The following is a 14509-nucleotide window of genomic DNA, read 5'->3' on the forward strand; positions in this document are numbered from 1 at the left end:
TAGTTTTGTCCCTGGCTGTGGTTGTTTTCGGCGGAAGTTCAGCTTGTCGTCGCTTTTGAAGTTCTCTGCGCAAGACGATCACCGGATTGGCCGCCAAGCTCAAAGAAGCTTAGCGGCCATTACAATCTCAGCCCCTAAGTCTGGCGGCGCATTTAGGTATGTAGGGGATTTGTATGGATTTGTGTATGGGGTGCTATTTACGGTGCAGAAGATGTGTGTTATATCGACTTATGTAGCTCAAGATAGTAGTCATGCAGCTTGGTTAAAAATATGCCGGAATTGTCCATTAAGAGGGTTTAAGAGGAATCATCACTCCAGTTTAACTACACCAAAATCCATATCGAGCCCCTTAGGTATTTGTCAAAACCCGATAAAAATTTTAGGTTTACCCGAAAGGGTTCATTAGCGGACAATGTACTTCCTCAGTTTACGCAAACGCTCCTTCGCAGTCTCCAAAACATCATCGTTTTTGCAGACGGCAAACCGCAGATAGTTTTCAGCAATATGTGCATTCGTGTCCGTGTAGAACTCTGTGGGCGGAATTGCTGCAACCCCGACCTCTTGGATAAGAAACCAGGCCAATTTGAAATCGCGAGGACGACTTGCAACGTGGGGAGGGAACGAGTAATTCTCCGGAAGCTTAATAGCAGCCATATTTGCAAGGACGAAATAGCCGCCTTCTGGGTCAGAATACTAAAGCACAAAATATAAGTCTAAAGGAACAAATTACGAATAAATGAATACCACGATTTAGGAAAGAAAGGGGGCACTCACAGGAATGCCAAGCTCATCGAATACTTCACAGAACTTGTCCATTTTTGCTCGCATCTCCGCTCTGCTTTGGTCCCAAAATCCAACTTGATCCGCCTTCTCGAAACCAACTGCTGCAGCTGCTTGCAAAGGCGCAACGGTACTGTAGCAGATTCTAGTATGTGCAGCCGCAACATATTTTATCATATGCTCGAGGCCAATAAGGTAACCAACTCTCCACCCAGTTGCATAGAAATTCTTCCCGATCGACCCGACAGTGAGTGTGAGAGCTGCAACCTCGGGAGACAGCGTAGCTATGCGCGTAAATGGGACATAGTAGAGGCGATCATAAACCTCATCAGAGAGAATAATAATATTATTCTTAACACAAAGCGCAGCTATCTTTTCGAGTTCTTCGCGCGAGAAAACTTTCCCCACTGGATTGTGCCTGCATATGATGTTAAAATAAAATGGGTTTTATACATGGGGCGCAAATACATATTATGCTTACGGTGAGTTAAGAACCTAGTTGGGAGAGTAAGCTATTGGGCAATTAATTGTAAATGACAACATCGAACTTACAATCATTCTGGTTTTGGGGGTAATGGTTCTCTCCAGCTCGTCGAAATCTATCTTCCATTGCGAAGCAGAAGATGTTCTTGTTGCACCATCTTCAGGGGGATGTAAAGGCACATATCTTATAGTCCCTCCTGGCATCTCAATATTGCTTATGTATCTATCAGGAGTTTAGTTTCTGAAAGCGTAGTAGCAAATAAGGGAGAAACGTACTGATCAAAGAATGGTTCAAAAATGATGACTTCATCTCCTGGTTCAATAAACGCCATAAATGCACTTAGCATTCCTGTAGCAATTTCGTATTAGCTTCATGCGCTATTTCACAGGTGGTCGAATTCGTGGGGCCTAACCTTCATTGGCACCAGTTGTGATGGTCACCTCAGTGTCAGGGTTTAGTTCCCGGCCAAAGAAAGGAGAATACGCATTGGCAATGGCTTTCTTGAGCCGCGGGTTGCCCTGTTGAATATTAGCCGGGACATCCAAACCTCAAAAGATTCTAAGGTCAGTGGGGCCAAGAACCTTTGTAGGAGCATATTGATTGCATTCGACCTTGTCTAGGGCATCTTTTGCCGCATCAATAACGAATTTAGGGGGGTTGTAGCCACTGTATCCGCGATTTGAAAACTTGATTAGTTCGCAATTTGAACTACCAAAAAGAAAATTAGTATAAAATGCCATGCGCACTCACAAAAACCCTTGGCCCATGTTTACAATAGGTTGGACAGGCGAAGCGGCAGCAGCTTCATTAACAATCGACCTGGAATCGCGAGTAAGCAGAACTGATATCCTAGATAGATGATTGGGCAAATTGATTGTATGTATGAATGTGCCATACCAGACATCTTGTTTCTGCCCTGCAACCCGCTTTGCGGGGCGAAAAGGGTCCATTCGTGGCGTAGTTGAAGATATCCCTCTCGCTGCTATTCTCCGAATATCGATGACTGTTCGACAGCGGCCGATTGTTGGATGCCCGTGTATGAAGGAGCGCGTCGACAACAAGAACATTTCCCACCAGTTGTCCACTCCTCGAACATATGGACACGAAAACACTCCAAGACGATTACGAAGGATTAGAAGTAGAGTAACACAGTCATGAAGCAAACTGCTGTCTGCGTGTCAGCGCTGACTGAGCATTTGCATTTCGCCTGTAGCTGCATCCAAAAGCCGAACCCCCGGGGCTTATTATGTAACTAATCGTTAATTATTGGCGCTGAGACTTCGGGGAGGTTCGGAGTGAGGAGTGAGGGCTTACAAATGTTCCTCTGGATTAGTCATAATGGCCCCTGATTGGCTGGAGCTGCTGGAGCTTGTTGTTGCGGCGAGCTCCCCGATGAAGCTGGTAAATTCTCGGAGACACTGACCAACGTTTCAAGGACATTGTCAAGGACTCGAGTATTATTAGGATTCCGCCATCCTTCATTACGCCTCGGGATATTCCTTAGCGGTTGTCAGCATGGTCAGATGCCCCATCTGTGACAAGTCCGTCCGGGAGAACAAGATCAACGACCATATAGATTCAGACTGCCAGAGCTTCATTACTGACGCCGGCTCAGGCCAGACAACTGATCGCTCTTCCCAAGGGAACCACCCTGTCTCGTCTTTTTTCCAAAACTCTTCAAGGAAGGCTGTTCCCCAGCCAATCTCCAATATAAATAGCCAGACATCGTCTCCCACTCCTGTTCCAACTTCAGGTCCAACTCAACTTCCAACTCTCAAAGGGAAGCGATCATTCATAGATCAGGATGGACTCCAGCGAGATTTCAGTGGACCTGGAGATGCTATACCGTCTTTGCTGGGAGAAGGCGGTGGCCGTTCAGCGAAACGGAGCCGCGTGTCTAATGCTCTCAGAAATGCTGCTCCTCTAGCTGAACGAATGCGTCCGCAAACCTTGGATGATGTCTGTGGCCAGGAGCTTGTTGGACCGTCAGGAGTGCTTCGGGGGCTTATAGAACAGGATCGGGTCCCCAGTATGGTGCTCTGGGGTGGTGCCGGCACAGGGAAAACGACAATCGCACGAGTCATTGCAAAAATGGTTGGCAGCAGATTCGTGGAAATCAACAGCACCAACTCCGGAGTTGCGGAATGCAAGAAACTATTCGCTGAAGCAAGGAATGAGCTCAGCTTGTCCGGGAAGAAAACTATCCTCTTTTGTGACGAAATCCACAGATTTTCCAAATCACAGCAGGACGTTTTCCTCAGTCCCGTCGAGAGTGGCCAAATCACATTAATTGGTACCACCACTGAGAATCCATCATTTAAGGTCCAAAACGCTCTGTTATCTCGATGCCGCACGTTCACCCTCGCGAAGCTCACGGACCAAGATATCATTATGATACTTAATCGGGCCCTGGAAGTCGAGGGACCAAATTACTCACCCTCTTCTCTGGTGGACGACGAGTTGATCAAGTATCTTGCCGCATTTGCTGATGGCGATGCTCGAACGTCTCTTAATCTGTTGGAACTCGCAATGGATCTGTCACGTCGTGAGGGAATGACTAAAGATGAACTTAAGAAATCATTAACTAGAACCCTCGTCTATGATCGCGCCGGTGACCAACACTATGACACCATATCTGCATTTCATAAGTCCATCCGAGGGAGCGATCCTGATGCAGCACTCTATTATCTAGCACGGATGATTCAATCCGGCGAGGATCCGCTTTACATAGCTCGACGTCTAATAGTGGTTGCTTCTGAGGACATCGGACTAGCAGATAATACGATGCTCTCTCTTGCGACCGCTGCATACACTGCGGTGGAGAAAATCGGCATGCCTGAGGCACGTATCAACCTTGCACACGCTACAGTTGCCATGGCTCTATCAAGGAAAAGCACAAGGGCCTACCGGGGGCTAAGTAACGCAATGGCTGTCTTGGAGGAGCCCGGGATGGCAGGCCTACCCATTCCCATACATTTGAGAAATGCTCCAACAAGGTTGATGAAAGAAATGGGCTATGGAAAGGAATATAAATACAACCCAAACTACGTGGATGGCAAAGTGGCACAGGTGTATCTCCCTGAAAAATTGCAGGGCAAACAATTCCTAGAGGATCGCGATCTAGGGTTGCAGGTAGATTCAGACCTTCATAGTGACTTTGAACGTGTGGGTGATTGAGTCCAACAAGCATGACTACAACCTGCATTTTGATAGCGAATGATTGATAGAGTCGATATATCTTTACGGTAGATACTGGCTGATTTACAAACCATTCCGATCTTCTCCCGCAGTCAGCCATTCAATTATTCCAACGTCGTGGTTTTTCTACTGTGAGTCCCAGCGATGTGTGCGGCTCCGCCTTGCCTTGTTTCTGGTTTCACTGGTTGGCGCCAGCGCTCTAAGCCTCCATCGTGCGATAAAACAGCATATAGTTAGCTTCCTGCATTATGCCCTCAACCGGGATCCGCCTTCACCTCATCGACCAATGGCGGTTAGATTGACATGAAATGCACTTCATCGGGCCTCAACATGACGGCCTGCCCCAAGAATGAAGTTCTGATGTCGTCCTTCGAAATGAAATGGAATCTCTCAAAAAGCCGCCCGAAGCTTTCGATAGCTTCAATTCTTTTGCTACATCGTCTTCTCCTCTCGTTACTTACGGTGTTCTTGTCCGTCGCTGTTTGTTTATTGATTTTACTACTCCTCCATGTAGTGAAGAGGCACTGGTACCCCAGAGCCTGGTTGTGGGCAATGGTTCTCCATTTGCCTCTTTAAGTTTTTGGTCATGCGATAGGGATTAATATGGACAATATATCCCCACCTTCTCAACGCCAATTTTATCCCCATCCCACTCCCAGTTCTTCTTCCCCAACCCGTGTGACACAAATTGTATTCTCTCCCTGGCAGATTGTAAGTGAGGTTTTGGGGTTGATCCTATTCCGTACATTTTACATTCTTTTCATATTCAAACTCAGCAGCCAGTCTTCCATCCACGCAAACTAATTCGCCATACAATGAAACAAGATTGGGAGTTCTCCACCCCAACCTCATTTTGGGTGGAACAGGCGAGGTTCATACCAGACCACATGGAAAGAATAAATGACCCTCTAGCCACGGGATGGTCAGAAAACCCCATTGGGCCATCTCCATCCCGTCGCCAATATCCCTCCCAGGCGTCAAATTACGATACACCAGGGCACAAACCCAATTGGTCCTAGAATGATATCGGTATCGCATGGTGAGTTTAAATATATCAATAGAAGTTAGCTGCTAGGTGTTTTCCTGACCACCTCCACAGGGCAACCCACGCCCAGCCCTCAATTTTCCATCGAGCGGTATCAAGTATGACTTCGGATCCGTCGATCCCTCAACCAGAGCACCAACTTGTGCTATCATCTACGTGAGGCCTCGGGAACAAACAGAGGGAAATCGGCAACACAAACACATGTTAAAAGAGACCGGGGGCAGCTGCATCTGGTGTACCCAGAGAGGAAAACGATGTTATCTTCAAAAGGTGTGTGAGGAGAATGGGCTGCCATGTCTCCGCAACTATGAGCAGGTCTGGCTATATGAGTCCAAAGTTCAATGCTTGCAACAATCGACAGGAGGCCCTCCGCAAGGCAAGAGAAGATACTTTCGTTGGAGCAAATTCGTTCGTTACAGAATTAAAGGCCTGAGTGAATCACTACAAATCAATAACAGCCAAAGTCTTTATACAAATTCGATCCGGTCCTCTTCCTTCCTCTAATTTGGTAATACTAGATACAACTCCTCCTGATGTCCCAGTTAACCATTTCCGCCTCTCGAAGGAAGAGAGGTCGGTTAATAAATGCCTCCTTTTCGAGCATTCCACATCCTGCACTCCCTCATCTAGGCCCTCGTGGTGAGCATTCTGATGTACTTTTCTAGCAAAGGCCATCTCTCAGGTAGTTGCGTTCGTTGCTAGTACATCAGTAACCAGACTCCACGCGAGGGCCACAGATTTCGCCCTTGCCAAAATTGGATTGATGGATTTACTTATTTCTCTCACCAAGCTTGTCGCCCTGTTGGCAGAAGAGCTTTGCTTGAAGTTACGTGTTGGGCTTCGGCCATCGAAAACGAGACCAATTCCCCAGGAAATCCATGTTGTACTTAGGCTGTACCATCAGGTTCTTGTCGTACTATCCAACATACAAAGGAACCTCGTTGTCGAGGCATTACTCTCATCCAAGCACTGCGCAGTCTTCGCATGATAGAACACCTGTTGAAAAAGCACATTTCTCGGGGCCTATCGCAGAAATACCCGCTCTGTCTTCCCCAAGTTCTTTCGATTTGAGGTGTACCTCTGTTCTGGGGCAACAAGAAGTCTATCTCGAAGGTGCACCAACGCCAGGTTTATCTGTTTGACGTTCCATCGATCACCAATGTTGCGCAGCTCCTGATGAGGAGTTCTCCAGTGACCTCCCCTCTTCGTTAAGGCAAAAGGCTCTAGTCAAGGCCCCCCGTCATATGCCCTGTCACCAGCAGATCACATAGCTCCCACCCCCCGGGACACAACGAGTCAGGCGGCTGGATTTGGCCTCCCTCTGCTCCACTGACAGGGGATCACAACCTAAGCAACATCAAGGGAAATCATGATAGCAGCGGAACCTCGCAACAACTGACTTTAGGAGCAACGGAATCTACCTCTTTCACCTACGTTGACATTAAAGCCCGTGAGAGCAGTAGTACCGACTCAAGGCATTCAGAAGATGATTATTTCGAATATGGTGAATGTATTCAGGACCTTGCACCGGGCCGTTGTGGGGTCAAAACGGGGCATGTCCGTTGGTTCCAATACCTTGGGCAAACGTACCAGCCGCCCCTATGCAGACGCCATGCAGTAATGCCGGACCCAAAGAAACGCGAATAGTCTTCAAACCTCGATGTGCTGCCCATGCTTTGGTTCTTTTGATATACCCACCCATCACCATCCGCATGGCATTTTACCACTTGATATATATATATACCCCTGTTTTCTCCTTCATGAATTTTAATATAAAGTCTCTTGCTTCGTCTTTGAAACACCCGTGTTGTCCTATAGCCCTTTCGCAGGCCTGTGAATCCACTATGTTTCGCTGACTCATTTTTGCTCCACTAACCCGTTTCCCCCCCATTGCTCATGTCCCTTGCTCGATCCATCGCTGCAAAGGTTGAGTGGTTATACAGAAGATTTGAATATTCTCTTTGCCTGTTATTGTTATAGCACTTTTTGGTGGCCCTTTACTCTGGATGAAGTACGATACTTTTATTCCGGACATTTATTCCTTCTTTATTGTTTGTGCTGGATAGACGGTGTTTACGCAGTTATGTCAAAGATAGATATGTTACTAGTTAGGCGGTATAGAAATTCGGGCGTATAGATGGCATATGTTTGGACATTTACTTGCGTTTATGACCGTAACTATAGTATCATTTGCTTCTTTCGCATTGTTGGTATTCGGCATGGAGGTATCTCATGCAATAATATCCTGGCTTCATTACCGCCCTAATACAACAGTCCTCCGGCTTGACTATTTGTCTGTATTTTGTTCCTTTTGTGTAATTGACATAAAATGTGTATCTCTTCATGTTTTCTTGATATCCTCGGGTTTGACCAGCAGATCACGTGCATCCCTTCAAGTTCGACGTTTCCGCGTCGAATCGCGACTTCAACTCGAAATACAACAAAAAGACATCAGAGAAACAGAAATTCACTCGCTACGAAAAGAAAAGGACACAGCCCATTCCCCAATACCACACCCAAGAGCGTGGCGATCCCTGTATATCGGTCCCGCTATTTCTTAAACCCTCTTCTTTTCTATGTCCCATTCAACCCAAACCAAACCAAACCGAACCGTAAATAAGCAATAAACAAATGGCCTCCAGTTCCGCACACACCTCATTCCCTCCTAGGTCATCCTATGCCACTGGAAAGCTCCCCGATAGATCTGCCCTGAACAATAACCACCTCCCGTTTGGCGCGTCAGTGCTCTCTCGACGGGATCGGGGCGATTTTGGGGGGGGAGATGGCGGCATCTCGAAATCTGTACCACATCCACCCCCTCCACCCTCCCACGCCCAACAGAACCCCCACCAACAACATCCACAGGCAAACAATAACCCCCTTAATGATCTGGCGGAGGAACAGAGAGAGGAAATCAATGAAGCGGTAAGGAAATTAACGAATCTCCCTACGTCTGCTTCAGACCATAAATTCACAACTCTCCCACTCTGTTTACACAAATTTCTCTTTCTACAATTACAATCACTGAAGACTATATATTGGACACAAATGCAGTTCACTCTCTTCGACCTCGACCGCGACCGGCACCTCGACTACCACGAGCTCCGCGTCGCCCTCCGCGCACTAGGCTTCACCCTCTCTAAACCCGACCTCATTTCCCTCCTAACAACCTACGGGGTCCCACGCAACGCCCAACAGCAATCACAATCCCAACAGCAACGAACAGCAGGACAGCGTACCGGCAACGAGCAACCCCCTCACCCATCCAGTCTTCTCATGCCCCTCTCCGCCTTCCAGACAGTTACCGCGCGCAAGATTCTTGAGCGAGACCCTCGGGAAGAGATTCTTCGGGCTTTTGACCTGTTTGACGAGGGGGGGAAAGGATTCATTGATCTGGAAGATTTGAGGAGAGTGGCGAGGGAGTTGGGGGAGACGGGGTTGGAGGAAGATGAGTTGAGGGCTATGATCGAGGAATTTGATTTGGAAGGGGTGGGAGGGGTGACGCGAGAAGGGTTTGTAGGCATATGTTTGCAGTGAAGGGGAGCCGGGAGTGGAGGGCCGGAATCCCTATCGCTCTCGTTTTGCTATTTACTCCTTTTTCGTTTTCGTTTTAGCCCCTTGTATGATTACTGAAGGTTCTGGGATGAGGAGTTTATGTGGGTTGTTACCCCCTTTTTTTTTTTTTTTTTTTTTTTTTTTTTTTTTTTTTTTCTTTCTTTCTTTGCTATCTTCGCCCTTTAATAACTCCGGTACGGTCATGCGTGTTTGTTTTTTTCTTTTTTTTTTTCCCCTGATCTCAATGTTTGTATTCATCCTATCCATAGTACCCCCACTTCACACCATATATTATCGCAATGGCTCCTAGTCCTTATTATGAACAACTCTATCTATATCCCACCGGGGAAACCAACCAAAGTCGTAGATATGTTACTTCTGTTGCCTCCTCAATCTGCCTGTTGTGACCGGAGAGAAGCAGAGGTGGAATAACTATCGTCAGGCTAAAACTCGAGAAAGAGATGAATGTCACTAACAGGTAAAATGGCTCTAACGTGACGATGGAATAATGGGAAGGGTTGGAGTTGGAGAGGGCAAAAGAGATCTGAATGAATGTTTAAATCACATTGAAGATTTTTCTTCCTCAGATTTTTAATTATTTTTTTTAACTGTTTTAAAACCATATTCAATTGTCCACTTATGGTCAATCTCTTATATTGAAGGGAAAGGCCAGTTAATCTAAATACTTCATGGCGTCGGAGCGGCCACCAGGGCAACGGCTAATCCGTGTACACCTCAACAAAAATGACATGTTCGGCATTATAAGGAGCAGAATCCAAGAAAGAAAAAACCAAAAGAGAACAAGTAACAAAATTACAAAGAACAAAATTACTGGGCAAACGGCATACGTCTACTAATGCAACATCAAAAAGCCAAACAGAAACGAAAAATTATAAGAGATAGTTACGCATACCGTACCGAAGGCATCCCTCCCCTTGCTGCCATTGTGCTTCGGTATGCAGGTGGCGGGAACGTTGGGTCAAAGTGTCTAAAATTTCGAGCACCAGGACCATGCTGTGCTGGTTGTGATGCCCATTGACTTGGCGGAGCGGGTCCAGTCCATCCTGGGTTTGATGGTGTTGGTGTAAGAAGCGCAGTTTCTTGGGTCATTGGGTCCATGGTCTTTCGGCGTCGAGGTCTCCGGCATCGTTTGACTATGCAGCTTAGGATTGACAGGAGGATAAGGCCGCCTATGCCAGCCGCAAGACCGATAACGAGAGGTCTATTCCTGCCAATCCAGGACCTGACCTCGTTGCCAAACGAGGAGCCCTCGCACGATCCCTGACACGAGAGTAGATGGTTAGTATGACACGGAGAAGTTGTTGGAAAAGATCGCGCGAAAAAGAGAAATAATGCTTACATTTCTACACCTCCCGCCAGCGGCGCAGGGTGTTCCGTCAAGGAAATTCTGGTTGATTGACAAGCATTGGTTGCGAGAAAACTGTGGTGCAGAACACGCCAGGAGACACGTTTGCTGGTCGCAGGCAATCGTCTCGTTACCACCAAGGGTGTTACCCATCATGGTTCGGCATTGTTGATTTCTACTTGTGCACTGACCGCTAGCACAAGTGAGACCATCTCCGCAATTCTCACCATCTGGACTACTTGTGTCGGGAGGACAGCTGGAGGAACTTCCAGTGCACTTTTCCTCTGGATCACACGGACCAGTGCTAGCCCGGCAGACCATGTCGCTGGATTTAAACTGGCAGTTACTGCAACAGTCCTCATTTGAATCATCACAGACTGCATTGCCTTTAAACTTGCATGTCCGAGCATCACAGCAAGGATTGTCTCTACATCCCTCTTCTCCACCGCAGTCGCAGTCTTCACCTTCTTCAACGATCCCATTCCCACACTGGCTTCCGGTAATCGTCACCACTCTACGATTATTCGAAAGACAGTCGGACCGAACACTATTTCGCCCCAAACCAGAGCAAATATTACCAACAGAACACGGTGAGAATTGCGTGACCCCTCTGCCAGAGGTGGGATTCATGATAAATTGGCCACCTGCATCGCAACTACTTGGTGATAGAGGGCAACACTGAGATGTAGCTTCCTGTGACTCCGAGCAAAGTGAACCGTCGCAGTCATGGACAGCGCCAAACGTGTGTCCAACCTCATGACTTTATGCCGAAGAAATTAGCAGCGCATTCAAGATTACAACTCGAGATGAAGAGATGTTTGAAAACTTACGCAAGTACCTGCCACTCATTTGACGTGCGAGCAACAACGTTTGCTCCAGATACGGTCTGCGATTCGCTGTTATTCGGATCTCGCCTGCTTTGGGCTTCACGGTTGCACAATTGTCCAAGCCAAGCTAGCCCAACTTCAGGCCCAGTTCTGCAGTTGCTCATAAGAGTCCAGAATGCATTGCTATCTTGTTGTTGGCCACGCCAGGCCGAAAAGAGGTTGAGCCGACGGCTGATGTCAGGGGCACCATTATCAGAACAGTCAACATTCCATAAAGCTGAAGCAGGGGCGGTGGCAGGGCAATCTGGAGGGAAAACAGTCAAATTCCGGAGTCCAAGGGAAATGTTAAAGGTTTGTTCGTAAACTTGAGATGCTCCGTTGACGACTTGGATAATATTTTCTCTGGCTGTTTGCATTGCATCGCGTTGCTGTGAATCAAACGATGCTGTATAAGTGCAATCGGCGGCAACCCCAATCAAAGCAACTTTTCTGGTGGATGGGCAACCTGCAGTGCTGCCGATGTTTAGCCTCAAGTTTACACCACTCCCTCCAGTTCCAGGCATGTCAAATTGTCGTCGAGTCAATCCTAGGGCAGAATCCAATGATATGGAGCCCCAAAACCTGTTGCTGTCATGTTGTGTCAGGGCGCGAAATACGGGATGACCGAGATCTGAGTTAAATTGCAGAGTATCGGCTATACATGAACGCTCAGCAACCGAATTTCGCTTCGTAAAACCATCATCTTCTCCTGGTTGCCCAATATCTGAATCTCTGAAAACTACCATGTATTCTGCAGTAGTGTCGTCCAAGTGCGGGTCAAGCTCGTGCCTTGTTTGGACATAGCTCGACCGCAGTAAAATGTGGTGGTGGTCATGCATGATAGTGAACGCGCCTTCGAAAAGAGGGTCGGGGCCGTCTTCTTTGATGACCACCCGAGCCCAACCAACCCTCTCCCAATTCCCATATCCGGATTCAACCCAGGACCAGCCTTTGAAAACTTTATGATTTTGTCGATTTATTAACTCCGATTTCTGGATATTTCCGGCTTGATCAACGAAGTGCACCTGTGCATCTTCCGCAAAGATGTCATGGTTTGGTTCTAAAGTAAGTTTTACCCGCTGCTGCCTTCTATGCAGATCGAATGTGATATCAAAATGTGAAAATGCGTTTACTCGATGGGACGGCGTATGGATGACAGGCCGTTCAACGAGAGAAATGTAACGGATGCTATCTCGTCTTTGGGAACGAGCTGGCGAGTAGATGCATGGTGAGAATTATCCCTATGTGAGGACCAAAACCATTGCGAGAAGGAGGCAACGTACCATCAACAGTTGTAACAAGAATTGCTAGGATGCTGGTTATCAAAGGAACCAGGCCAACAAATTTTTGCATAGCGAGTGGACGCTACGGCTCAAAAAGCCGTGGGTCCGTTGGTGACCGCTGACGGGGGTACGGACCCTCAGCGGCTGTAGATCTAGAGAAGGATTTAAAAGGTATATTACAGAGTACGATATGGTCCAACTGAAGACCTCACGAGAGAGAGAGAGAACGTAGAGAAAATGTAGTAATGAAATATAATATTTCTGGTTTTCAAGGGTTGAGAAAAGTTCCGAGAACAAGGATGCGGTGAGGTGAAGGGAACCAGGTTATTTTTCAGCTGCGATCAAACGACCCGCAAAGATGAAGAAGAAGAGCCAAGGCGGGGGAAGCAAGAACAACCAAGGGTCACAAACTCTCAGCCTCCGCTGGCAGCCACGAACACAATAATTAATAGTAGTCAGGGCGGAGCAGTTTAACCAACTCAAAATAAATAAAAACAATCAGTTAACTGATTAGTTAGAGGCTGAGGGCGAGAACAAGGACGGTGAGGGATATATTCCTGGCAGGCTTGGTGGCAGGCTTGGACGACGTTAAAAACCAAGCACCCACCCAACAATGATCCGTTTGCAGCAAAACGAGCGTGTTAACGAGCGTGTTAACGAGCGTATTGTTCGAGGAAGGATGGATACCTCGCACACAATATTACTACCATGTGTAAAATATCTGGAGAATTTCCAAAGGGGCGATCCTAGAAAATTGTGTCGTTGTAAAATAACCAAAGAAAGGGGTTGGTTATATATTTTCTAATGATAACCTGACCCAGACCGGGAGTTACAACAACACTTCTGCGCAAATTCAAGGTAACTTCTCAGCTGCTTGGATTTCACTTCCTTGATTGTTATTCTGGGTTTATCGAGATCAAGGTCGCGGATCGCTTCAATTCCGTGGCTGTTAACGCCACGATCGGGTTTGTGGAGCGAAAATGTGGCGCAGACTGGGGCAAATCCCGCCCAATCTACGTAATTGGTCTTTGACGAAGGCTGTCAAGCCGACAGTATCCGTGGAACCTGTGGAAAAACTGCGGGAGAAGCAGACGTTAGGTTGGGTTTTTGGACATTGAATATCTGGAGGAATGGAAGACGAGAATAATTGTAAGAACGAGAGACCAGAAGAAGGAGAAGTCTGACGTTGTTTGTCACTTGTTGACGGAGCCGCTGGGGCTGAAACCAGGGGGAGGTGATTAGGTAAGGGCCGGCGTGCGTTGCTCACTAACCAACCGACCAGTTGCAGTTAAACGTTGGAGTGAAGAAAAAGTTGGAACTGGTTTACAATCTCGGGCCGAGAAAAATGCTTCTGTGTGGCTTAGACATTCAGAACATGACACCACCGCCCCATTAAAACTTACAGACACTAACTAAACTAACTAGTCATCCCACACGCATATCTCTCACGCATCTCCCTCACATATCTCTCACACATTGACAGCAGTGATTCTATCATATTCCCTAGATCCTAACCCTAACCCTGGTGTTGAGGGCGGCGAGGTTGAATGGATGGATGGATGTGTTTGTTGACGTCTGTGCGGAGTGTTGTTTACGTAAATTCGATGGGGTGACCAGAGAGTCGATCATGGCGTAAAAAAGTGGGCCCAACTTCACCAAACCCACGTTCAACTTATTTTTAAAAGCACGATCAATTGCAACCCTGTTCCATCTAACTATGGATCTTTCACGTACTACTACGGTATCATGAATCTCACATTTATCGTTCATTTATACAATCAGGGTCGCTAAGTCCTGCGGACAATCCCGTCAGTCAGTCTCTCTTTGCCATGAATGCTCCGCGGAGGGTTTCGCTGACTGCAGATGGACATCGCTACGAGAATTGGAGCGTCCTAGTGTAACTATCCGCAGAGCAATATCAACACCTAAAAT

General features: G+C 47.2%; 4 protein-coding genes across 4 annotated transcripts; 2 read left to right on the plus strand and 2 right to left on the minus strand.

Annotated features, from left to right (window-relative positions):
* Positions 1 to 402: 402 nt before the first annotated feature.
* On the minus strand, positions 403 to 2214 carry PAAG_02644 (kynurenine-oxoglutarate transaminase; the record flags this gene model as incomplete). Its single annotated transcript, XM_015844703.1, has 8 exons — positions 403 to 693; positions 775 to 1198; positions 1319 to 1486; positions 1540 to 1612; positions 1677 to 1782; positions 1846 to 1930; positions 2015 to 2083; positions 2162 to 2214. 8 exons carry the CDS (start codon positions 2212 to 2214, stop codon positions 403 to 405), a joined length of 1269 nt encoding a protein of 422 aa, XP_015701781.1.
* A 388-nt stretch (positions 2215 to 2602) lies between these two features.
* PAAG_02645 (DNA-dependent ATPase MGS1) lies at positions 2603 to 4441 on the plus strand (the record flags this gene model as incomplete). Its single annotated transcript, XM_015844704.1, has 2 exons — positions 2603 to 2665; positions 2729 to 4441. The coding sequence occupies 2 exons, from the start codon at positions 2603 to 2605 to the stop codon at positions 4439 to 4441; spliced, it is 1776 nt and encodes a 591-aa protein (XP_015701782.1).
* A 3697-nt stretch (positions 4442 to 8138) lies between these two features.
* Positions 8139 to 9044, plus strand: PAAG_02646 (centrin-3; the record flags this gene model as incomplete). The annotated part of the gene is made up of 2 exons (XM_002795124.1): positions 8139 to 8432; positions 8562 to 9044. The coding sequence occupies 2 exons, from the start codon at positions 8139 to 8141 to the stop codon at positions 9042 to 9044; spliced, it is 777 nt and encodes a 258-aa protein (XP_002795170.1).
* A 921-nt stretch (positions 9045 to 9965) lies between these two features.
* PAAG_02647 (ADAM protease ADM-B) lies at positions 9966 to 12647 on the minus strand (the record flags this gene model as incomplete). The annotated part of the gene is made up of 4 exons (XM_002795125.2): positions 9966 to 10343; positions 10423 to 11188; positions 11259 to 12504; positions 12578 to 12647. The coding sequence occupies 4 exons, from the start codon at positions 12645 to 12647 to the stop codon at positions 9966 to 9968; spliced, it is 2460 nt and encodes an 819-aa protein (XP_002795171.1).
* Positions 12648 to 14509: the final 1862 nt, after the last annotated feature.

Source organism: Paracoccidioides lutzii (genome assembly GCF_000150705.2).
Source record: "Paracoccidioides lutzii Pb01 unplaced genomic scaffold supercont2.6, whole genome shotgun sequence".
NCBI lineage: Eukaryota > Fungi > Ascomycota > Eurotiomycetes > Onygenales > Ajellomycetaceae > Paracoccidioides > Paracoccidioides lutzii.